Here is a 24,236-nt window from a genome sequence, read left to right as displayed (position 1 = left end):
AGGGGACTGTGGTCATTAAAGGTGTAGCCTCGGAGCCTTGCAGTGGCAAGCCCGGGGCCCGTCCCCTGCTCACTCTGAGTCCCTGGCCCAGGAGCTTCCCGCCTCTGTAAAACCAGGCAATAACAGGGCATGTGTCTGAGGGAGAGGCGGGTTTTGGTGCAGAGGGAGCTTGGGGCAGAACCTGGCACGCAGCTGAGCTTGGGAAACGGGGCAGCGGCCCCTGTGTCTTTGTGCAGCCCAGGCTCAGGCCAAGTGCGCTCTAGCAGGGCAGCCCACCCCCGCAAGTCCCGGTGCTGCGCAGCGGCCCCAGGGGGCACTGATGGAGGAGGCTCTGCATGAGGCTGACAGCTCCCCGGGATGAAAGACATGGAGTGCAGTGCGGGGGGAAAGGGGGCTGTCAGCAGCTATGGGGGAAGGGCAGGCTCTGGAGAGCGGGAGGGGGTGCAGGGGGCTGAGGGGAGAGCAGGTGAGTGGAGGCCCTGGAGGGTACACACACACACACACACACACACACACACACACAAGACCCTGATGCGTCACTAACCCTCTGCTTGCTCGCTTGACCCCAGGAACCCCCACTGGGAACTGGGGGCCAAGAGCAGAAGGGCTCCCAGTTCATAGGGTGGGAGAAGGAAGCATAAAAGCCTGCTGGGAGATAATCTGAAGACAGGTCCAGTGAGTTCCACTTCGCTCCCACGGATTGCCCGGATGGCCTCAGGGGCTGGTGTCACACTCGTCTACACAGCTACCCTCATAAAGCTCACAGGTGAAGGGGGACAAGGGAGCGGGGTGTGGTCTGGGAAGTAGACCCTCCCCTGGCCTCCAATGACCCCCACCCCCCAGTGGCCAGAGCCACGTGTGATCCCCTCTCCTTGAACGTGGCCGGAGCTGTGGCTTGCTTCCAACCAGGGGGACATGGCAAAGGTGAGGGGATGCCACTTCCCACAGACCCTTGTGCTGGCTTTATGGGGTCCGGCCGTCAGGGGGCCGTGTAGGTGGGAAGCTGAGGGCCGCCTTTGGCGCAGAGCCCGTGAGGAATGGCCAACAGCCACTCAAGTGAGCGTGGGAGCAGATCCAGCCCCGGACGGGCCTTCTGATGAGACCACAGCCCTGCCCCAGGTGAGGGGCAGCCGCGTGACCCTGAGGCCAAGAACCCAGCAGATCCGCCCCCCCAGGCTCCTATGTTTGCCGCTGCACCCTTCTCAGGGACCTCCTCACACAGCAGTAGCTGATGGGGGGCAGCGTGGGGGACAAGACACACCCCCACCCCTGCTGTCTCCAGTGCGTGCTCGCCTCTCTTCAGAGCTTACTGTTCTGTTCAGATACGTCCACGATCTCCCCCCATCTTCCGAACTTAACGTCACCATTAGGAGGTGGGACTATTGCTCTTTTCTTTAGGGCATTATCGTCGTAGGTGTGCCTTCAGCGTTGTAGCCCCAGTCCCTAAAACACATCTGTGCACAAAGTAGGTGCTCAAAAAAATTAATAAATGAAGTAAAAAATAAAAACGTATAATAAGTATATATTATATATAGTAATATTAAATTATAAAATTCATGATATATATTAAATTATATACACATTTTAATATGTACTTTATAGATAAATGATATATGTATATATATTTTTATTTTTATTTGGAGCGAGCAACTTGCTGTGGGAAACTCAGAGGAGGGCGTCTGCCCAAGCTCGGCAGGGGTCCGGCAAGTGGCAAGGCTTCGCCCACATTAGCTGTTATTGCTAAGGGGATCCCGCGGACTGCATCCCGCAGCTGGCGCCCATTCTCAAGTGACCCTGGGCACAGAGCCGCGGGCATGGGGTGAGCCTGGAAATTGGCGTGAGGGCAGTGTCAGCACCTTCCTCTGGAGGCCGTGGGGAGCAGAGCAGGAAGAGCAGAGCAGGGCGACCCAGACGGGGGCCGGCAACCCTTCTCTATCTGGGACCTGATGGTAAACCTGACCTGTTGGCTCTGCTGCCGTGGAGCAAAGCAGCCATACCTCATACGCACACAAACGGGCAGGCTGCTGTGCCAATAAAACTTTATTCACAAAAACAGGCTGTGGGCCAGCTTTGGCCCAATCATAGTTCGCTGATCCGGGTTTCAGAACAGGATCCACGATCTTCAGCAAAGAACAGGGGCAGCTGGCACGCACACACGGCCACAAAGGACCGGAGCTCAGGAGACGGGCTGCAGGGACGCGTCAGAGCGAGCGGGCCCCACGCCTCCTCGGGGACGCGTCAGAGTGAGCGGGCCCCACGCGTCCTCATGTCTCCCACAAGTGCTTCCTGGGCTGGATGCTCTCCTCCAGCCGCTGCTCTGAACAGCCCCATCCCGGGCAGCGCGCGCGCGACGATGCTGACTTTGACTTCGGGATAGCGGGCTGGGCAGGCTGTGAAGTGCCCACAGCTGGCTCTCCTGCACAGGGCACTGATCTGTGTGCGGACTCCCGCGGTGTAAGTACTCCCACTACGGCCAAGGTGACCACGGAGAGGATGCTGCTGGGGGGAACTGGGGGGAGGGACGCACCAACCAGCAAGCCCAAGCCGGGGCCACCGTCTGCATCCCAGAACTTGGGCCCCCTGGGGTCCCGTTTTCAGGGTGAGGTGGGGCCCCGGGGCCTGGCTGGATCCCAGTTGCCGCCTCCCAGCCATACCCGCCCAGAAGTCACTGCAGGAACGCAGATCCCCAGAGTGGGGGCTGCTGGGCTCCCACACTCTGCCAGCGGGAAACACAAAGCCGCATTCCCAGATGCCAAACTAATGTGAGTATGGGAGGGAGGAGGGGGGCAGAGGCCGGGACGCTGGGGGTGAGGGGGCGGGAGAGCAGAGCTGGGGGTCAGGGGCTGAAGGAGTCTGGCGGGAGCACAGGACCTTCAACCAAAACGTTCTGGAGTGGGCGAGAACTATCCCAGAGCCGGAGTCGGGCAACCGTGAAACCACGTGAGCTCCGGCGTCAATTTCCCGCCACGTGACCAGCGGCGGGCCCGGCGATCTAGTGCTACGTACAACCCCCCGCCCAGACGTCCACCAGTCAACGGACCTTTACCGTCTGTCAGCTTCCGAGAGCCAAGAGGCCGGATTAGCCCCGTGTGGCCCACAGAGGCCTGCCGGGAGCCCTCCCAGGGATGGCACGGCCCGAAACGGAGGGCGGCAGTGTCAGCTGGGGACCCCGAGGTCCCCGAGGGCCGGCAGGTGAGGGGAGAGGACAGAAACCGAGTCCCCTGGCCGCAGCCCGTGCTGGCCCTGCCTGCCGCAGAGGACTTCCGGGTTCGCCCAGTCACGCGTGGCTCTGGCTGGTGCTCTGGATGCGGGACCTTGACCTGGGGAAGGGCCTGGGTCTCAGTTGCTGCCGCTGCTGTCCTCGCTGTCCGAATAGGCCCCCAGCTGGCTCAGGGAGGAGGTGCCCGGCAACCGGGGCGCAGGGTCAGCTGCTTTGCTGCTCCGCACGGGCCCTGGGGGCGAGAGGAGAGCTGGCCCACCCGGCCTCAACCCCACGCCCCCGCTGGGGGCGCACCGCCCACCCCCCCAAGCCCTGAGAAGGGCCCGCTATCACCTGATGGCCCCCTGGGGCACTGCGCTCCAGTCACAGGAGGCGGTGGGGGGTTAGGGGGTGCGCACCTACCCTGGGAGGTGGGCGATGCCAGGCCCTGCCGGGTGCTGCAACCCAGGTCTGTTTTCTTCACCACGACTAGGCCCGACAGCTGGGGCCTGCTGCCAAGGGTGCCGACACTCCGTTCCCAGCTTTCAGCCTTCCTCTTGGCTTTTGGGGCCTGGGGGCGAGGGGGGACATGAGTGGGTGAACCGGCCCCAATCCCACCTTCTCCGGCACTTACACTTCCTGAATCACACCACGCCTTCTCCCCTCTGGGTCTTTATCCACGTCATTCCCTCCACCTGCAATGCCCCCTTTCCTCTAAGGCATCTGGTGAACTCCTACTCATCCTTCAATACCCCACCCAGGCATCAGCTCCTCTGAGAAACCTTTCTCTACAGTTTAAGATCATGTGGTCGAGCGAGTGCTGCATGTCCACGCCGTCAGTGGCCTCCACTGCCTCGGGACGTAACCCCCTCAACCGTGCTGGGGGTTCCTGTCGTGTTCACGACTGGGTCCACGGTGCCACAGACAACTCTTGGCACGAAGGTGCTCTACCAACGTGTTCGACGGAGCGAGGGAAAACGGAGGCTCCCACTTTGGGGACTAGCGAGGGGAAGGCAGAGACGGGCTCAGGCTCATCTCCATCGGGCTCTTCAACTGTACGGGCAGGGACCCCTTTTGTCTGTTTTATGCTGAAACAGAGGAACCGGAATCCACGGGCCTCAGCAGGTCCTGTCCGAGCTGGGAGCTGGAGCTGTCGGGGGCACGAGGGACGGGGCGCTGCCTTCGGGGCCGCCGTCTGCGGGAGGAGGTGGGACGGGCCAGCGAACAGATCGACGGGACGTCTGTCCTCACAGGTGGTGTGACACGAGGAAAGAGTTCAGTGTGGTGTGACAGCTAAGCGACAGCGGCCAGTCCACAAGGCGGTCGGGCCAGGTCCCCTCGGAGAGGCGCTGTGCGCAGCCATCAGATGAGCAGTTAACTAGCGGACGTGAGGGACCCGCTCCGAGCGGCGGAGCGTGAGGCCGAGGCCTGGAGCAGGGACACCAGAGGGCTGGTGCGGCAGGAGCAGGAGCACGGCAGGGGGACCCCGGAGGCGCGCGGCCGCACGTGGCCACCTGTGCACCGGCCGGGGCCCCTCGAGCGAGCACGGACAGGGACAGACGTGGTCCAGTGGGTTACAGAGAGACCAGCCACTCCAGCTGCCGCTTTCTGAACGGACCCACGCGGCCCCCACGGCGGGCCAGCGCTAGCCCTCGTGAGCCTCCTCCCCAAGCCTGCGTCCGCCCGCGACACGCACTGCCACTAAGCAAAACCGTGGACACGGGCGCCTCGGCGCGGAAGGGGACAGACGTCATGGCAAGGCTTTGGGAAGTCTCAATGGAACCGTGCGGTGCAAACCAAACAAGCAGCGCGTCCTCAAACCAGGTGCCAGGAAGACGCCTGCAACAGATGCGTGGGGGGGCAGGGAACGGGGGGAGTCCGGGAGCAGCAAAGGAAGCCGGACTGCTCTCACGATGGTCCCGTCTCTTCCACGTGAAAGAAGAGGAAATTTTAGACAGTTCTGGGGGCGGTTTATTTAAGAAAGACAGCGTGAGACCTTGTCAGCAGGGGACAGCACCTCAAGGAAAATGTCCTGGTTGTCTGAGAGTAAGGGACGGGCAAGCACCACCCCAAGGGCCATTCTCTCCCAGGATAGTCACGAGCCTCCTTGGAAACATGGCTGCGCCCCTCCCCCACAAGGACTACATTTCCCATCCTCCTTTGCAGCACCATGTGCTCAGGTGGCTGGGCTCTGACCAACGGCATGCGTGCCACTGCCAACGGACTGTGTGGGATGGGAGCCCCGGCCCTCCTCCTCCCTGGACGGGCCCTTGCCCCTGGCTAGGACGTGAAGGTGCAGCAGTGAGAGCAGCCCCCCCGGCCGCCACCCCCAGGCCACTAGAATAGGACGCTGCCTGGGCCCGATGCCGTTCTGAGTGGCTGAGCACAACTTTTCAACAGAAAAGTCACCTCCAAGCAGTTAGAACAGCATGACTAGGTCCGACCCAGCGGCTGAACCTGCATCTGGCTGGCAGAGACCACCACCACCACCATAAAACATGGCTGGGGTGACCGCTACTTGTCATTTCTCGCTTTAGTGCCCCAACTTCGATTAACACGCCAGCATGGCCTTGACAGCCCTGGATGAGACGCTGTGCTGGAAAGTGCTAGCAGTCCACCTGCCAGAAGCTCCTCCCTGCTCCCTGCTGCCAGCCCAGGGCCGGCGAGAGGCCCCAGCCCCCAGGCCCCCTGCAACTCACTAGTCCTGCTGCCCGAATATCTGGCGGGTTCCCCTCCCAGCCCCACCCTGGCCAGAAGCCGCGACCCCAGAGCTGGGACCCACGCTCCAGGAGAGAGCAGACAGACAAGCTGCAAAGAGCCTGGGTCCCTGAGTGCTGGGAGCAGCGTGGCCTGCAAGTCCTGGCGGTCACCCCAGGGCTGTTATGGGGATGGAGAAACACACATCTGTGTCCCTAAGTCTCCGAGTCTTGGGGTCTTCCCATCTTAGTGGGTGAGCAGGGGCTGGCCGACTGCAGGCTCTGGAGACAAGGCTATCCTGGCACGCAGCCAGGCCTGCTGACACACAGTCAGTCTCTGGCCGTTGGTGCCAGGCCCAGCTCCCCCTCTCTGCTGCCCCCCAAAGCCCTTGGGGGATGCAGACACACTCACCTCCTCCAGGATGGCGGTGGGCCTGGGCCGGACGGCCAGCCGCGGTGGGGCAGGAGCCGCCGCCTCCTCCTCCGAGTCAGAGTCCTCCAGCAGCCGGCGTCCGCGCGCCTCCTCCACCAAGGCCCTGTGGGATCGCCGTCCCCCAACAGGAGTGAGCGGGGCAGCGAGGGGCCCCCAGACTCCGGGCAATCCTCTCTGGCCCCCCAGGGCGGCATGGCTAAATGCTGGCCACTGGCCCCGGCCTGCCTTGGCTGGAACTCTGGCTGGGAGCTCCCCACACCACAGTCCCCTCGATGGACGCTGCGACCAAGGACCACCCAGCCCTGGTGCTCCACGGGGACTCCTCTCTCCCTGTGCGCCGTTCGCCGCCCGCCCCCCGGGAACGCAGAAGCCAAACCGGGGCCCCGTTCAGATTCCGGAAGAGGGAGGAGACGATGAGACGGAGACACGGAAGCAGAGGGAAGGTTCCAGGGCGGTCAGTGCCCTGTGGAAAGTGTGGACCCAGCAGGCCCGGGCCTGAGGGACCCCACCCTGCCGAGTCATCAAACCTGGGGGGTGATGCTGGTGACCCCGACACAGACCCCACGGGAGAGAAAGGAAGGTGTGGGGGGTGCACGGGAAAGGCCTCCTGCACAAGGGCCGCCTGGAGGAGCCACGGAAGTCCCGGAAGGGCGCCGCAGGCAGAGGCCTGCGCACAGGCTGCGAGCGCGGGGGACGCGGCCCGCGCCGCTGGGAGCACTCACGCCGCCTCCCGCTCGTCCTCGTCCTGCTCCTGCTTCTGCCGCTCGTCCTCCGACAGCCGGTGCTGCCGCAGCATGGCCTCGAAGTCCACGTGGGCCTGCCGCTGGTTCAGGTCCTTGAGCTCCTGCAGGTTCTCTAGAACCTCCATCTCCAGCTTCGAATCCTTGGTCCGGTTCTCCAGCACCTGGCGGGCAGGACCCAGGCTCAGTGTGCGCGGCTGCTGGGGCCGCGGGGGCGGGGGGCGGCGCCTGCCCGGGGAGGAGCCCCCACGCCCACCTGCACCCACACTGCCCGGGCAGGGGCCTCCTGCCCCGTCCCCCGGCTGCACCCATTCCCCAGCTCAGAGCAGAAAGGCGTGGGGCCGGGGGCTGGTCTGCTGAGGCCACCCTGCCGGTGTCTGGCCCAGGTCCGCCATGACACAGCAGTAAAAACAAAGAGGAGGGGCCTGGCTGGCTGCTGGAGGAACGTGCGACCCTTGATCTCCGGGCCAGGAGTTCGATCCCCACGCTGGGTGCACAGCTTACTTAAAAATAACAGTAACGAAGATTAAAAACGAGTCTGAGCAATCACGACGCGCCGGGCCCCAGGCTGACACGTGGCCGCGCGTGAGCTAGTTCCATCCCTGCGACAATGCCAGCCCGAGTCTCTGAGGCATGGGCAGGAAGCCTGCACTGGCCTCTTCGGGCTGTTGGGACTGCGGCCAGAGGGAAGTGGCAGTGCTGAGGGTTTGAATATGTGTCCCCCAATACTCTTGATATTTCTCCCCTGAGAAAGCAGAGCCCCACTCCCCCTCCCGTGAGTGCGGGCTGGACTCGGGGCCCCGCTCCGAGCGAGGGGGGTGTGATGAGACAACAGCGTGTCCCTCTGATGGTGGGTCCTCCCGGCTCCTCCGGATCGCTGGCTCTGAGGAGGCCGGTGCCGCGTCGTGCGGGGGTGCAGACGCCCCGTGGCAAGGACGTGGCCAGCTGAGCCTTCAGAGATGCGGCCTCTGGAGAGACCCTGGGCCCGAACCACCCAGCTTAGCTCCTTGGGCCTCCTGAGCCCCAGAAACTGGAGGACAGAAATGTGTGTAAAGGTGCAGTTCTGGGGTAACTCAGGCCATAAGCCCCCGTGGTCGTGCGGGTGGACAGGATGGAGATGACCATGCAGACCGCTGCCGGGACACGGTCCCCTCGGCACAGCCTGCGTCCCTCCCTGCCGCGCTGCTCGCTGTGGAGAACCCCGCTTCAGGTCCGACACGCGGGCTCAGAAAACAGCCAGGAGCGGCATGGAGGGCCCAGGGATGGATGGGCTTTACGGGGGTGGGGGAGGCCGGGAGGAACACAGACGGAAGAGGACGGTTTGTTTGAAGAGGGCCGGTCAGAGTTTCATCAAGCAGGGATTCCTGCGCACGTGCTGCGGCCTGTCCCAAGAGTCTCCCGTGTACAAACTCACTTAAGCCCCACACAACCTCTGAGGCCGGTCATCGAAGCCATTTGATATACTAGGATTCTGAAGCCCAGAGAGGCCAAGGGCCTTGCCCAAGGTCACACAGCCAGGAAACATTCAAGAGAACGTTTCCTTCCACGCTTCTGGTCTTCACAGCCACCGGTCATGGGTGTCCTCTGTGCAAGCGCGGGGGAGCCGGCCGCAGGAAGCACCTCGCCTTCTCAAGTCCGACTTCCTGCCCCTCGATTCGTTCTTCCCGGCTGCAGGACAGTCTGTCCCCAGCTCCACAGCTTCAAACCACAGGGCTCTCGCTGTCCCCTGGCCGGTGTGGGTCCCAGGCCCAGTGCAGCGTGGCTGCGTTCTCCGACAAGGCTCCCAGAAGCGAAATCAGGGGCTGGGGGTCTCGCCCGAGGCCTGGCCTGGCTCGGACTGCTGGCAGAGTCTTCTTCCTTCTGGCTGTGGGACTGAGGTCCCTGCATTCTTGCTGGCTATGGACAGGGGGCCACATGGGCCCCCTCTCTAGGCCGGCTCCTTCACACCGCTAAGGTCCTCTAGACCCAGACGAAGGGCTCAGGCGAGAGGTCCGGCCCGCTGGACAGCCTCCCTCTCCCGAGGTCGACCGTGACCCAATGTCACCACCTGATCGCAGGTGTGAGATTCCTGCACGCGCACTCTGGGGGCTACATGGGGGGTGTGGCCAGGGGGTGGGCTCCTAGGATCACTTCGGGGCTCTGCCGACCGCCCCTGCCCACCCCATCGCCCTGCCCGGGCCCGAGGCAGGAGGCGGCGCCGGCCTCACCTTCATGGGGTTGTTGAGCTCCTCGTCCTCCCGCTCCTTCTGTACCCTCTTCTCCTCCTCCTCCAGGAGCTTCTCCGCCTGGAAGTTCCGCGTGGCTCCGTGCTCCATGGTGTAGTCGGTGTTCTCGGGGTCCGTCTGCAAGGGAGAACGGGCAGACGTCAGTCCTACGGCCCTGGGCACAGGCGCTTCTGCTGGCCAGCAGCCGGCCGCCGGGGCACCTCCTGTCCGGGCCCCACTCCTGCTCGTCCCCATCCGGGTCTGTTTTTTAATTTGAAGATTTATTTAGAGAGAGAGTGAGAGCATGAGCCGGAGGGCCGAGGAGGACGGAGAGGGCGTCTCAAGCAGACGCCCCCACCCCGAGGGCCGAGCCCAACACCCCGAGGGCCGAGCCCAACACCCCGAGGGCCGAGCCCAACACCCCGAGGGCCGAGCCCAACATGGAGCCTGACCCGGCGCTTGACCTCACGACGCTGAGATTGAGGCCTGAACTGAAGCCAAGAGCAGAGACACTCAAACACTGCGCGACGTCCCCCGGCCACCCCGCTGGTCTTGTCTCAATGCCTGGGTTGGACGCTACTTTCTAGTGCCCCTGTCCTCTCCGGACCCCTCTGCACCTGCCCGCTGCCTCCCTCCGACCTCTGCCCAACCGCAAATGCGAGTCTCCGGGCCTTTGCACATGCCCTGTGTCTTCCTGTCGGCTGTGTGTGCGCACACGTGTTCACAGTTTCTTGTATTCATAAATCACGTATCAGTACATACAGAACGTGCTCCTATACGCACTTCTAGAATGCAGAGCGGAAACACAAGCTCGCATCCCAGACGAGACCCTGGAGCGCCGAGTCGGAATCAGGGGAAACAGGGAAACCCACACGGTGTGTGGCTCATGGTTAACAGTGATACTCTGGGTCGGTTTCTCGCTGTGACAGAGACAGAGGCACTGCGGGTGCAGAGGATGCGGACAGGAGGGGAAGCGGGCGAGGGTCAGGCGGGATCCCCGGTGCCAGCCCCGCCGCCTTGCTGCGGGTGGGGAAGCAGCCCCGGTACGGAGCGCGTCACTAGAAGAGGAAGTGTGAGGGCGACGGGGAGCCCGTGTCCCGGAACCCACACGAGCCCCTCCCGAGCGTTTGTTTCCAGGCTCAGGGCTGGCCGGGCGGCGGGAGCAGCAGGCAGACTTCTGGCACCGGCCCCACAGTTCTGAGTTCTGTGCCCACGATGTGTGGGCGCAGGGACCCGTGACCCACACATGCAGCCCCGGCTACTTAATCGCCCGAAGTTCTTCAGCGGGAGCTCCTCTAGTCTTTAAAAATTAGTATCTATTTGTAAATATCGTAAAATCGTCAATATCATAGAAACACATATGTTATCATTACCATTCAGAATAAACAGAGATCATTTTCTGGAAAGGACCCAAGTGTCCATCCAGGGGACAGAGGGCGGTGTACAACGTGGTGTGTTCCCACACGGGAACGTGACTGAGCGTGAGGCAGGAGGAGCCCCACCACACGCCACGGTCAGGGGAACCCGGAACCACACCAGGAGACGTGCACGAGGACAGGGCGCAGGGCACCCTGCATGAGAACCATCGTGACGGGCACGTCCGCAGGCGGAGAGCAGACGGGGGCTCCTGGGGGGGCCCAACGGGGACCGACTGCTAATGGTTACGGGGCTCATTTTGGGGGTGACGGAAATTTCTTGGAACTGGGCACAGGGTCAGCTTAGTCCTCTGTGAGCACACTAAGTGCCACCGAATCAGACACCGTACATGGTACGTGACTCCCATCTTACTACAGATGCTTAAAAAAGTACTCCAAGGGGGCGCCTGGGAGGCTCAGGTCATGATTCCAGGGTCCTGGGATCGAGCCCCACATGAGGCTCCCTGCTCAGTGGGAGCCTGCTTCTCCCTCTCCCACTCCCCCTGCTTGTGTCCCCTCTCTTGCTGTGTCTCTGTCAGAAAAAAAAAAAAAGGGACCCCAAATAGGGGCACCCAGGGTGGGGAGTGGGGCCCAGTCAGTTGAGCATCTGACTCTTGACTTCGGCTCAGGTCATGATCTCCGCGTGGTGAGATCGAGCCCCTCTCCGGGATCGTGGCCAGCAAGGATCTGCTTGACATTTTCTCTCCCTCTGCCCCTCCCAACCCCTCGGCTTGTGCACGTGCTCGCTCGCCCTTCAATACCTAAATCTTCTTTAAAAAAGTAATCAAAATATGTCATTCTTTCAATGTCCTTTTTTTTATACCCAAGAGGAAAAGAGTTAGGGAAAAAGAAATTCCGGCAGAACATAAGGTCCCCGCCACTCCCCCAAATTCTCAACACGGTCGTGACCATGACCGGCCACGTGCCACGGTGCGGTCTGCTCCCTGAATCCCGTGTCGTTGAACACCGGGGCCTTTGTACATAGCGCCGCCGGAAACAAGCCTGTCTCCTGGGGATGGGGTGACACGGGAGCTCGAGAGGACGGGAGCAGGGAGCCCCCCGCGGGCAGGACCCGCCGGCAGGGCCGGTGTCTACCTTGAAGGTGATCTCTGCCAGGCACCGCGTGCACTTGATGTAGAAGCGGAAGATGGGCAGGCCCAGGTAGGCCTCATTCTGCACCGTCTCCTTGCGCGCGTTGAACTTCTTGCCCTTGTAGATGTACTCTCCGCACGTCTTACACCTGCGGGTCAGGACAGAGGGACTCAAGCCACCCCAGCACCCTGGTTCCTCCTGGCATTCTGGCAGGTGGCTGCTGGCATACCCCCTGGGACAGGGAGCTCCCTCCCTCCTGAAGCAGCCTGCCTCCGAGTCCCCCAACCTAGCACGCTTTTCCTAGTATGTGCCTGGCCCTTGGCCCCCGAGTCCCCTGCTGGGGAAGCACCCAGACGACCCAGACCTGCTGAGACTTGCTTGTCACACACTCGCAATGGCCTGGCTGGCGCTCGGGGGGTATCTTGTTCCCCACAGCGTCCCCCGTTTGCCAAGGCCCTGGCACACAGCAGGTGCCCAAAAGGATTGCTGAATTTTAAAAATGAGTGAACGAAGGAGAGAAATGAACCAATGATATGCAAACACACACTGAGTTTCACAGAACGAGGAGTCTGATGACCAGGTGTTTGACTTCAACACGCTAAAATGTGAAAAAAGCACGAGGCTCAGAATCTGTAAGACACGGTAATTGTGAAGCCGTACAAAGGCCAAGATCTGGGGATGTGAGGGAGGGGGAATTATGGAAGGGGTCAGACGGGGGGTCACAGGGGAGTGAGGGTTTTTCCAAGATTTTACTAAAATAGTTTTTTGAAACATGTATTTTTAGAACTTGTTATTTTTAAAAATTAATCTCTACACCTAACATGGGGCTTGAACTCACGACCCTGAGATCAAGAGGGTCGACCAGCTGAGCCAGCCAGGTGTCCCTGAGAGGGTGGGGTCTAACCAAGACCTGTGGGGTGAAGAGCTGGCCGGGTGAGAGCAGAAGGAATAATGATCCAGGCAGAAGGAACAGCCTGTGCAAAGGTCCTGGGGTCTGAGGAAGTGTGCCTGCTGGAGGTGGGGAAAGAGTACACCGGGTCCCATCTCTGCACTCACACTTATAACCCACAATCGAGATCTTGAGGTGGACACTGGCTGGGGGCTCGGAGTCAGGGGTGTTCTGGGAGGAAAGCAAGGGTCAGCACAGTCCTGGGCTCGCTGGGTCGACATCTCAGTGCCGGGAATGAGCCACTCTCTGGGGATGTCAGGCACCAGGTGTGTCTGCCACGAATGATGTAGGAGGCCACGTGAGGGGCCACGTGGGGAGTCATACAGGGGGACACTCACCTCATGTTGAAGGGAGCCATCAGCCGCACCACGTACTGCCGATCCTTGGGGAGCTTGAGTTTGGGGATCTTTGACGGGTCAAAGTCGGGCGGGTAGTATTTCTGTGGGAAGTGAAAGTGTCAGGGGAGCTGGCCCCGGGCACAGAAGCAGGCCAGGGGCAGAGGGAAGAGCTCTGGGGAGCTTGCCCAGGTCCCCAGGACCACCCTGTGGCTCCTAGGACTCCGCATGCACTCATCCTTCTGGCTACCACTTACTCCGGTGAACGGACGCAGGGGCACACCAGCAGAGGGAAAAGGCGTGTGGGAGCGGGTCCGGGAGACCCGGCACTTGCTCCCATCTGCTCCCCCGGAATCACACAGGATGTGTTAATTACCCCACGGAGGAGACGACCGCACATGGGAGATGGCGTCTCCTAGAAGCTCACAGGGAGCCTGGGGCTCTCGTGGCCTTGCAGCTTCCAACATTCTAGACCCGGAAGGAGGTCGGGCGCTCCGCATGATCTGCGTTGCTCATAGGGAGGGTGTAAGCCCTCCAACCATCCTGAGACTCCGGTTCCCGGGTGCCAGCCAAGGTTCCACCTGGCACGCGAGCCGTTCCAAGGACCGCAGCCTCAGGCTGCCGTGCTAGCTGCTCCCACACAGGAGCCTCAGCGGGAGACCCGCAGGGGACAGCTGTGGATCAGGGAACACAGCTCCGCGGATAATCCGAAAATAAAGCAGTCCGTGTGCTGAGCACCCGCACGGGGCACTTCATAGCTCTTGCCTCAGAGAACCCTTGCAGAGCCTCGTGGAGGCAGAGCGACGGGCCCCCATCACAGAGAGTATGAGCCCCGGGGCGGACACGGCTCTGGGGTCCGGGGGTCAGGAGTCCGGGTTCCACGGCTGGGGGCCCGGGTTCGAGTCCTCCACTCCCTGGCTATCCCCCGCCTCCGGGGCCTCAGCGGGCCCGTCCGCCCGCACGCTGGGATGAGCAGGGGCCGGCGCGGCAGCCCCGGGAACCGACGGGGAGAGCCGGCTGCCGGCGGGGTCGCCAGGGCCCGAGGACTCCCGCGCACACGGAGTCCAGCACCTGCCCCCGGGCTGTGAGGACGCCGGCGCCGGACCCCCGACCCGAGTGCGGGAGAGACGAGAGAGCGGCGCCGCGGAGCCGCACCGGCCCGGCCGCTCCCACCTGGGCCCCGGGCCCGGCACGCGGGGCTCACACCCTCCCACAGCGGGGCGCTCACTCCGCGACGCGGAGCACACACGCCCCCGGGGGCCGCGCGCAGGGACTCGGAGCTCGGGGGCCGCATGCCGCCTTCCGAGCCCCGCCGGATTCCCCACAGGGTCGGGAGAAGCGGAGGCGGCCGGGAGGGGGCGCCCCCTGCCCCTGCGGGCCCAGCCGAAGAGCTGAGCCCAAGCCCCCCAAGAAACGCGACGCCCGGGACGCTGGGGGCGGGGCCTCAGGCGCCTGGAGGAGGAGCGAACGGCAATACGGCCAGGGCGGACCCACCCCCCCAAGGGACGTGACTGGCTAGCTCCCTCTGGCACACCCAATCAGGAGAAGCGCTGGGGCAAACATATTCAGCTCCGTCCCGAAAGGACGCAAGGGCCCACCCCTCAAGGGAGGTGATTGGGAGGTGTCTGAAAGCCCCGCCCCGCGGAAGACCGTTGGCGAAGAGAAAAAGGTTCCAATAAGAGAGCACAGGAAACCCACCTAGGCCGAAGCTCCGAGGTGTCCCGCCCCGGGGAGAAAGCCCAGTCACAAAGTACTTACGTTTAAAACTTTTCTCTCCGACATCTTTGCCTCCTACTTGTCTCTCAAGCACGAGAAGAACGCTTAAGCTCGGTCTTCTTCGAACTTCTCTGACCGTCCCTTGTATTTCCGCTATCGTCACTTCCTCCGCGCTATTATTGGTAAGAGCATAGCACGCCCCCTCTCATTGGCTCTGGCCCCTGCCTGTCAAGATCCGAGTCCGGCTACCTTCCCTTCCGATTTGCACCCTCGCGAGATTGCTACAAAGGTTCCGGGGATCGGCTGATTTGAAGACCGGGGGAGGTCCTGCGCCCCCTAGAGGTGAGCATCCGCTCACAAAAATGCCATCGTGGTGCGCCGTGGCCGCTGCTCGCGGCGTTCCCTCTTCCTTTCTGGAGCGAAAACGGCGGCTGTCACTGAGTGTTTACTCTGTGTGCTGGGCTGCGTGTTCCTGTGTCCCCTAGCGTGTACCTGGGGCCAGGGACAGCTCCCACGGACTACGCATGTCCACAGAGGAGCAGCCTGGACGCCCTCCCGCACGTTTACCTGGAGTCCGGGGCAGAGACTCATAGACCAGCTCCCGCACCCACCTACCCTGCACATGCATTCCAGCTCCCGCACCTACCCGCTCTAGCGTGTGCACGCACCAGCTCTCGCCCCCACCTCCCCTGCGTGTGCACGCATCAGCTCCCGCCACCTCCCTGCGTGTGCACGCACTAGCTCCCGCAGCCACCTTCCCTGCACATGCACCCCAGCTCCCACACCCACCCGTCCTGCACTTGCATGCACCAGCTCCCGCACCCACCTGCCCTGCACGTGCACCCCGGCTCCCACACCCACCCGCCCTGCATGTGCAACAGAGCAGTGTTGGGACGGTGGGCATCCAAGATGGTGTGTGAGCTTCCCCGTGGCTGTTGGAAGGTTACCGCCAGCTCGCAGGTCCTAAAACCACACAAGTTTATTATGCTATGGTTTGCAGGTCAGGAGTGTAAAGTTGGGGCATTTGGGTGGCTCAGTGGCTCAGGCGTGGGACTGGATCTCAGCTCAGATCATGATCTCAGGGTCCTGAGATCCAGCCCTGCATTAGCGTGGAGCCTGCTTGAGATGTCCCTCTCCCTCTGTCCTTCCCCTTTTGTGTGTTTTCTCTCTCCCGCCCTCTTTCTCTCTCGGGCTGGAGCGGAGAGAGGTCTAGGGTGGATGGGAAGAGGCTCCAGGCCGGAATCTGTTTCCTTGACCTTCCCGGCTTCCAGGGTCCGCCCACAGGCCACAAACTGCCCATGGCTTTTTCTCCTGCCTTCAGTCCTGGTGTCTTTGGTCCTCAAACCCTGCTCCCTGCCACCCCTCCCCCAGCAAGAGAAATAGTCTCAAGCTCATGTCCTATTTGCCTCCATCCAGGCAGCTTTTCAGAAGGTAGGTGAACTCAACTCCTGAACTCACCCCTTCCCAGGCAGAGCCCTGCCCCCAGCCCCAGGACTCTTCCAGCCCCAGGCTCTGCCTCTGGTCCAGCCCTGACCCCATCCATGGGAGTGGGGATTCGCTGTGTGTGTCTTACTTCATCCTGGTCTCATCTGGGTCTACTGAAAGGAAGAGGGTCAGCGGGTTAGGCATCTGCCTTTGGCTCAGGTCATGATCCCGGGGTCCTGGGATCCATCGTGCTCCGTGCTCAGTAAGGAGCCTGCTTCTCCCTCTGCACCCCGCCCCCCACTGGAGCTCACTCTCTCAAATAAATAAATAAACATTTTTAATTTTAAAAAAAGAGTCAAAGTCATTTGTTGAAAGTTGCCCAGCAACCCGGCAGCAGCGAACCCAGGCCGGTTGGGTCCCATCCGTTCTTGAGTGGGTGGCAGTTGGGGGCGGACATCAAGGACTCAGCCCGTCTTCTGGGCGGGGTGGGGGCTGGGAAGCCCCACTATTTGCCCATGGGCTTGGAGGCAGCAGCAGGGAGACTCCAGTCACTCATTTCCCCGTAGTCGGTAAGGTCCTGAGCAGCCACCTGGATGCAGTACCTGGCTTGGGGTCTCACAACCCTAAGGGTGAAGGATGTGGCTTCAATAGGCCCTACCTGAGAGCAGAAAAGAGGGGCCAGGTCAGTGGGAAAGAGGAGACTGGAGCTCTGGACCCCCTGCTCCATCTTAAGCTGCCCGCACGGCCCCCTCCACATTGTCGGTCCTTCCTGGTCCTCACCCCCCCCCCCCCCCCCCCCCCCGCCGAGCCACCCATTTCAGGACACCTCTGTGGACCACAGAGACCCCCATCCCCAACACCCGCCTCCTGCTCCTCCAGGCCCCGGCCACATCCTCTGCGATCGGCCTCCCTCCCGCCAGCCCCGCTGTAGTAAACTTGTTTTTAAGTTTCGGCATACTCCGTTCTGCTTCTGCCGCAACTTGGTGACCAGGGAGACACTGCCCCTTCCAGGGCCCGCTGATTCTTACAGACCGCCTGCCGGCCAGGAGCACAGCTCTCCTGTACACGCCGGCCCATCAGACTCTCACGGCCCCTTCCTCCAGCTCCGACACAATCCAGCAGACCCCCTGCCCTAAAGCCTCCTGGGGCCAGGTGCAGACCAGAGGCGGCGGGAAGGCTTCAAATTGGCCACCCCACAGCGAGCGGTTCACCCCACCTCTCTCTTGCCTTCGCACCTTCCCCCCTACTGACGCTGGGCTCTCTCGCCTGACTCCTGTTTCTTCTGATGTCCCAGAGCCTCCCCGACATCCTGGCCCCAGATCTGACTGTCTCCCGACCCGCTCTGCCCTGGGTCATCCCACGGCAGCCGGATGTGGTGGTTTACGCTGTCCATTTAGATTAAACGATTGCATAACTCTGCGAAGACGCTCCAAGCCACTGCCTTGTACACTTTTTATGAATTTTACGGCATGTGAATTCTGTCTCAATCTAAAAATTGTAAAAACTATTTACAGTCATTTAAGGGTCTGACTCTTGGTTTGGGCTCAGGTCATGATCTTAGGGTGCTGCTAGGTACGTCTATAACACCAAGGGCTCCCTGTTCAGGGCTCGGTGGGGGTCTGCTGGAGACCTCTTCCTCTGCCCCTCCCCCAGCACACAATCTCTCTCCCTAAAATAAAAAAATAAATCTTTTTTAAAAAATCACGGGGCGCCTGGGTGGCTCAGTGGGTTAAAGCCTGTGCCTGCAGCTCAGGGTCCTGGGATCGAGCCCCACATCAGGCTATCTGCTCAGCAGGGAGCCTGCTTCCCTTCCTCTCTCTCTGCCTGCCTCTCTGCCTACTTGTGATCTCTCTCTGTCAAATAAATAGATGGAATCTTTAAAAGTAAATAAATAAATAAAATTTAAAAAATAAAAAAAAATCACTCCCATTCTCACCATTTAAAAAATTGCAAAAAAAAAAAAAAAAAAAAAAAGGGGATCCCGGCTGGCTCAGCTGGTAGAATGTGCGACTTTTTGTTGTTGTTTATTTGAGAGAGAGCGGGCACGTGCAGAAGAGGAAGGCGGGGAGGGGCAGAGGGAGAGGGAGAGAAAATCTTAAGCAACTCTGCTGAGCACGGAGCCTGATGCGGGGCTTGATCTCACCGCCCTGAGATCACAACCTGAGCCAAAACCAAGAGTCAGATGCTTGCCCGACAGTGACCGCCAGATGCTGGAAGCATGTGACTCTTGATCTTGGGGTTGTGAGTGTGAGGCCCATGTTGCACATCGGGATTACTTAAAAATAAAATCTTTAAAAGATACCATCAAATAAACAAAATGTTATATGTATAAAAATAAAAATAAATTGCAAAAATATTTAAAAGCAAACGAAGGCACACTTGATCAAACGTAAAAGCCAGCTCCTTGGCTGCCTGCCACGTTGTCCTTGCTCGGCAAGGACCAATTTTAGTCCGTAGGACATTTCTATCGGCCCAGAAAGTCCCATGGGACGGGCTGCAGAAGCCTACGCCCTCCAAGCCCGCAGCTCTGGGGTCTGCCTCTGCACAGCTCACCGGAGGTGCTCAGCACTACCCTTGCGGTATGTATCTTTTCCCTTATAAAAATGTAAACAATGTATTTGTTTCCAGTCAAGGTGAAATTGACATGACATAAAATTGACCAATGAAAAAGGAGAATCTGGGGCATTGAGTATATTCGTCATGTTGTGCAATCATCACCTCCTTCTAGTTCCAGAACATTCCATCACCCCAAAAGGAAGTCACGCAACCATCTGCTGTCTCTCTCCACCTCCTCCCCAGCCCCTGGCAGCCAGAACCCCCTTCCAGTCCCGGGATGTGCCTGTTCTTGATGTTTTCCATAAATGGAATCAATGAACACATGCTGTGTGGCCTTCTGTGTCTGGTTCCCTCCCTGAGCACCGTGGGCTCGGGTCCGTCCCCGGGCATCGCCTGTCGACGCCTCGCCCCTCGTCCTGCCGAGTGACGAGCCCGCGCGTGGGTGGATACATGTGTTTTTCTACTCTTCTGTTGACAGACATTTGGGGAGTTTCCGCCTTTCGGCTGCTGTGAATGGAGCTGCTGTGAACACGGGTGTACAAGCATTTGTTCAAGCTCCCATCTGCTGTCCTTTTGGGTGGACAGCCAGGAGTCCCAGCTCTGGGCTGCCTGTGAGTTGGCCACGGCTGCATTTGAGGCCCCAGTGCACCTCCGCACACGCTGTCCCCACTCCCCAGGACGCCCTCCCCCCGCCTCCCCTCCCCCTCCTCACCTGGCGGAAGCGGGGCGATCTGTGATGCTTATACCGGATTCTGTACTTGAGTGCGAAGATCTCCGGGAAGGGCCAGGACCGGGGGGGTTCCCACTGCACCCACAGCCGCTGCCCGGGGAGGGGGCTCAGGCGGACGCCTTCTGGAGGGTCCGGTTTAACTGATGGACAAGCAGGACGTAAGGTCAGGGCTGGTAGGCTCACTCCTTCATCCAATCAACTAACGTGTATTTATTGTCCACTGAGTGTCCAGCAGCGTCCTGGACGCTGAGGACATGGCAGTGACCCACACAAACCCCACCCCATCCTCTTGGCACTCTGCAAAAGACAAGAATCAAGCAGCAAATCCATGGGTCATCAAGCACAGGGAAGGAAGATCAACAGGGCAAGAAGAGTGGATTCAGTGTTTTGAGACGTAATTCGCATACTGCAAAACTCACCTTGTCAAAACGTACAGTGCAGCGGTTGTGGGACATTCAGAGTTGTGCAACCTCGCCTCTATTTAACTCTAGAACATTCCATCACCCCAGAAAGAAGCCCCACCCCATCAGCCATCACCCCCATCCCTGTCCCCAGCCCCCATGAGCCCCCTTCCCATCCACGGAGGAGCCTGTTCTGGACGTATCACACCCGTGGACTCCCACCCCGTGTGTCCTTCTGTGTCTGATTCCCTCCCTGAGCATCGTGGGCTCGGGGTCCGCCCCCAGGGGCAGCACATGGGGGCGCCTCACTCCTGTTCATGACCAAATGTTCCATAATATGGACGGAGCCGGTTTCGGGTACCCATTCATCTGCTGATGGACCCTTGGGTTGTTTCTGCTTTTGGTCTGTTATGGATTATATTGCCGTGAACATTAGCAAACAAGTTTCTGAGTACACATTATTTCACTTCTCTGGGGTATACAGCTAGAATTGGAATTGCTGGCTTATATGATTATGTACGTTTAAGTCTCTGAGGGACCACTAGACTTTCTTAATATGATGATGCATATATCAGCAACATATGAGGGTCCGCGGTCTTTAATAAGGTGCTCGGGGGAGGGCTCACTGAGATGACCTCTGAGTAGATGTGAAAGACGTGGGGGAGTGAACTGTGTGGAGGTCTGGAAGAGCGCTCCAGGCAGAGGGCACAGCCTGTGCAAAGGTCCTGGGGCAGGACCTGCCTGATGTGTTGGAGGAACAGAGGAAGCATATGTGGCTGGAGCAGGTGAGGGAGGAAGACAGAGGGAGAAGGGGACGGCAGGGAGGGGACAAGGCAAATCGTGCAAAGTTTTGGGGGCCTTGGGGAGGACTTGGGCTTTTGCCCCAGGTAGGTGGGAGCTATGAAGGGCTGAGGAGGGAGGAGGGTGGGACACGATTCGGGTGCTCGTGGGTGCCCCCTGGTGGTCACTGTTGGGAGGGCGGATAGTCGGGGCAAGGACAGGACGGGAGAGGGATTGAGCCGCTCCAAGTGAAGATGGAGGCTGGGCATGGTGGGAGGCTCAGTGTGGGGAGAAGTGGGCACCTCCTTGGAGAAACGCAAACGACCCAGGATGGATGCGCAGGGGTGAGTGGTGAGAGCTGGGAGGGGCAGGAGCAAGAGGGCCCCCCGTCCCACGCCCTGGCTGCTGTCTGCACTCACTGATATGCTCTGGAACGAAGGGCACAAAGCTGCTGCTGGGCCAGGGCTGAAGCGTCGTGACGTTGAGTATATAAGGCACCATGGAGAACATCTGGACGTCCGGGATGATGCAGCTGGTGGCTTCAGGGGTCGGCTGGAGGCAGGGCCTGCTCTCCCCGTGGGCAGCCACGCCAAGCCTGGACACACAGAGGCAGCGTGAGGGCCTCAGCGTTTCCCATGGGCTGGCCTGTGTCTTGGACCCATGTGGACGGCACTCAAGGACCACAGGCTGGGATCCTGCTGTTGGCTGTATGACCCCAAGGGAGCCTTCACCCCAACATCAGGGGCCCTGTGCAGACCCAGGGTCAGGGGAATGTCCCACGCGGAGATGCTAGGGTCCAGATACTACAGGTTTCTGGAATGTCAACATTCCAGCGTTAGAATTCCAACATTCCGAGGTCCACAGACTCACAGATTCTGAAATAATAAGATACTGACTGTCGGGAGTTCAGAGACCCCGAGATCTCAGACTCTAGAGACAAGCTCCGTGCTGCACATTCAGCCTTCCAGAACATTCCACGTGCTCTGACTGCTGGGTGGGAGGCAGTAGTCCCTGGCCACAAGTGGCTGTCTGCCGTTCAAAGTGTGGCTGGTGCAACCAAGTGCGGCTTTCGATTTATTTTATCAACCCTCAAGATCAAGTTCCTGGCGGTCAGAAAACGTGGCAGAGTTGGACTGGACCACCCAGGTGGGCGACTCTTTCTTCCCACCCACAGATTTCATAAAATCTAATCAGAAACCAAGAATTCCCAGGGAAAACTTAGCGCGTGAGTTGAAAAGTGCTTTGTGTGTGAAAGGCACGTGGAGTTTCAGACATAGTCTGGAGAGAATGTAAAATACTCATTTAACATGTTGATTACGTGTTGACATGATCCTGCTTTAATCCCACCGCATAATATTACTTTCTATTATGAATTGAAACGTGTAAACTGCCTGTAAGCGTGTTAAGCTATATTCGATCTTATTAAACAAATATTTGGAATGCTGAGAAGCAAAACGTTAAAAGCAACGTCACTTCTCTTTCCTTTTCAAACGCGGCTTCTGGAAGGGTTTGAACTCTGCATGTGACCCGCAGGCTGTATTTTAGGAAGTGTATGTCTGTGGGCCCGTGCTGCTCCCGCATCCTGAAGGGTGCTCGCTAGGCTTCCCACGGTCCCGGCCCCAGCGTCAGACCTCCCGGGCGCCCTCACCTGTACGTGGCAATGAAGGACGTGGGCGCGGCGGAGTGCGGAGCGGGCGGCAGGGTCCAGGAGCAATCCACAGCGACTGGGTACCTAGAGGCCCGGCACCTCACCCTGGGCTGGGGGGGCACTGCTGGGGCCGAGAAGAGGGAGGGAGCCTCGTGAGCTTCCAACCAGCCCCAGGATTGTCCCAGCCCTAGGCAGACCGGCCCCAGCCTCCCTGCCAGCCGGAGGCACTGGGCACACAGTAGGCACCTAATAAAAGTTTGTGTAGCCAATGAATATGTAAATGGAAGGCAGCTGCCTCATCTCTGGCCTCCACTACAACCTGCGAAGGCAGGGGGTATTAGCCTATTTTCCAGATGGGAAAACTGAGGTTTAAGGAGCCACACGGGGGTGGGGGGGTGACGTGGGTGTCGGGGAGCCCCGGTGGGAGGGAGCCGTCTCCATGCAGCCTCTCTTCCTAGCAGCTTTGTTCAGAAGCGCATGGAATGAACGCGTGTAATTAAAATGTCTCAGTCTCTCCCTCCCTGTCCCTCTGTCCACGCTGTGGCTGCCACTTCCTAACGTCACTTTGCAGCAGGACTGGTCCTCTGTGTCTCGGTTTCCCCATCTGTGCAATGCGACGGTAACCCCCTCCCGCCCGTGGCTTATCCAACAGGTGTGTGAGCTCCCACCCCAGCCCAGAATATTCCATGGTGGACAGTCCGACTCCAGTCCCCAGGTCGCGTCCCTTGGCGCCAGACCCCCGGGCCCGGAGCGTCCCACGTACCTTCTCTCCCACTGCAGGGTAAGCCGCCCACCCAGAGGGCGAGCACCAGAAGTCTTGAGACCATGAGTCCACGGGCTGTGCTGTCAGGAGCTGGGGCAGGGAGCTCCTCGGGGAGCCAGGGGAACGCGGGTCCCACCCGAGGGGGAAGCACAGCCCCCGCCGGGTCAAAGCCTCCACTTCCCCTTGCCGGGGTCTGACTCCCTGGCCGGTTTGCGGAGCCGGCGGAGAGCTGAGCGGGGGCGGCCAAGGAGCCCTGGTCCCTTCACCTGTCGTGGCTGGGCGCAGGGTTCTGGGGACCCTGGGGACGGGGGTGGGAGAGGAGGCCTCGAAAGAGAGAAGTGGCGTCCCCGTGGCCTTTCCCACAACAGTCTGACTGTAAGTCCTTCCTTCCGGCTGCAGGAGGACAAGGACGGGGGAAACCCCGGGAGGGGGGAGAGGACAGGGTGAAGGATGAGCAAGACGAGTGCGGTAGCGACACAGCGACACAGAGGAAGGGGGACAGAGACAGAGACGGGAGCCTGGGAGCCAGCAGCAGAAACGGAAGAGAGACAAAGAGACAGAGAGACACAGTTTGAAGAGAGGCGCAGGCAGGACACAAAAATCACCCCTTTACTCACCGCCCGGTGGCCGCAGGGGTGGGGACCCACCCTGGCCAGCACTCCACACTCCAGGCCACAGAGACAGAGACATACAGGGCCCTGGGGAAGCAGCCCCACCTGTGGGACCTTCTCTGAGCCACAGGGACGCCAAGGGACAGGCTGAGCCCCTCCAGATGCCGTGCTTTCCCTGGACACTCAAGGAAACCCCGGGGAAGGGCCACATTCCCACCTCCCCCACCCCAGCTGGAAAGAGCCAAGCAGCCCCAGGGGATTTCAGGGGACTTGCCCAAGGGCAGGGAGGCTGGGAGTGGGAGACTCCCGGCAGGGCTGGATTTAGGGCGAGGAAAGTGACTCAGGGGGTGCAGACTTGGATGCCGTCTTCCCTTAGCCACGGGACGGTTTGCTCCTCACGGACTTCGGGTCGCCCGTTCTGACTTTCTACGACATGAACAGAGCCCTCATTCCGGGGCCTGAGCTGTGGATGTGCGAGATGGGGGCCTCAGCTGCGAGTCCTGCTCTACGCCAGCCCCGTCCTCCTCTCTGCCCCGGGGGCGG

The 24,236-nt window shown here is 60.4% G+C and overlaps 2 protein-coding genes across 5 annotated transcripts; both read right to left on the bottom strand.

Moving 5' to 3' along the window:
* Positions 1–2,231: 2,231 nt before the first annotated feature.
* On the bottom strand, positions 2,232–14,946 carry YJU2 (YJU2 splicing factor homolog). 3 transcript variants are annotated; one of them, XM_032306495.1, is made up of 8 exons: positions 14,822–14,946; positions 13,067–13,167; positions 11,783–11,927; positions 9,276–9,410; positions 7,051–7,232; positions 6,308–6,431; positions 3,623–3,770; positions 2,232–3,320 (listed from the first exon to the last, which is right to left on the bottom strand). In XM_032306495.1, exons 1-8 carry the CDS (start codon positions 14,843–14,845, stop codon positions 3,157–3,159), a joined length of 1,023 nt encoding a protein of 340 aa, XP_032162386.1. In that variant the 5' UTR covers positions 14,846–14,946; the 3' UTR covers positions 2,232–3,156. The 3 variants fall into 3 exon arrangements, with proteins under 3 accessions (XP_032162386.1, XP_032162390.1, XP_032162394.1); XM_032306499.1 differs by lacking the exon at positions 14,822–14,946 and adding an exon at positions 13,440–14,264; XM_032306503.1 differs by having other exon boundaries at positions 3,206–3,452.
* Positions 14,947–16,563: 1,617 nt separating this feature from the next.
* Positions 16,564–24,170, bottom strand: EBI3 (Epstein-Barr virus induced 3). Of its 2 annotated transcripts, none has more exons than XM_032306507.1 (5): positions 23,083–24,170; positions 22,320–22,443; positions 21,091–21,266; positions 19,473–19,630; positions 16,564–16,862 (listed from the first exon to the last, which is right to left on the bottom strand). In XM_032306507.1, the coding sequence occupies exons 1-5, from the start codon at positions 23,144–23,146 to the stop codon at positions 16,710–16,712; spliced, it is 675 nt and encodes a 224-aa protein (XP_032162398.1). In that variant the 5' UTR covers positions 23,147–24,170; the 3' UTR covers positions 16,564–16,709. The 2 variants fall into 2 exon arrangements, with proteins under 2 accessions (XP_032162398.1, XP_032162403.1); XM_032306512.1 differs by having other exon boundaries at positions 22,320–22,440.
* Positions 24,171–24,236: the final 66 nt, after the last annotated feature.

Source organism: Mustela erminea, chromosome 1 (assembly GCF_009829155.1).
Source record: "Mustela erminea isolate mMusErm1 chromosome 1, mMusErm1.Pri, whole genome shotgun sequence".
In the NCBI taxonomy this organism is placed as follows: domain Eukaryota; kingdom Metazoa; phylum Chordata; class Mammalia; order Carnivora; family Mustelidae; genus Mustela; species Mustela erminea.
Note: the sequence above shows the minus strand (reverse complement) of the source record. Positions and strands in the feature narration are given on the sequence as shown.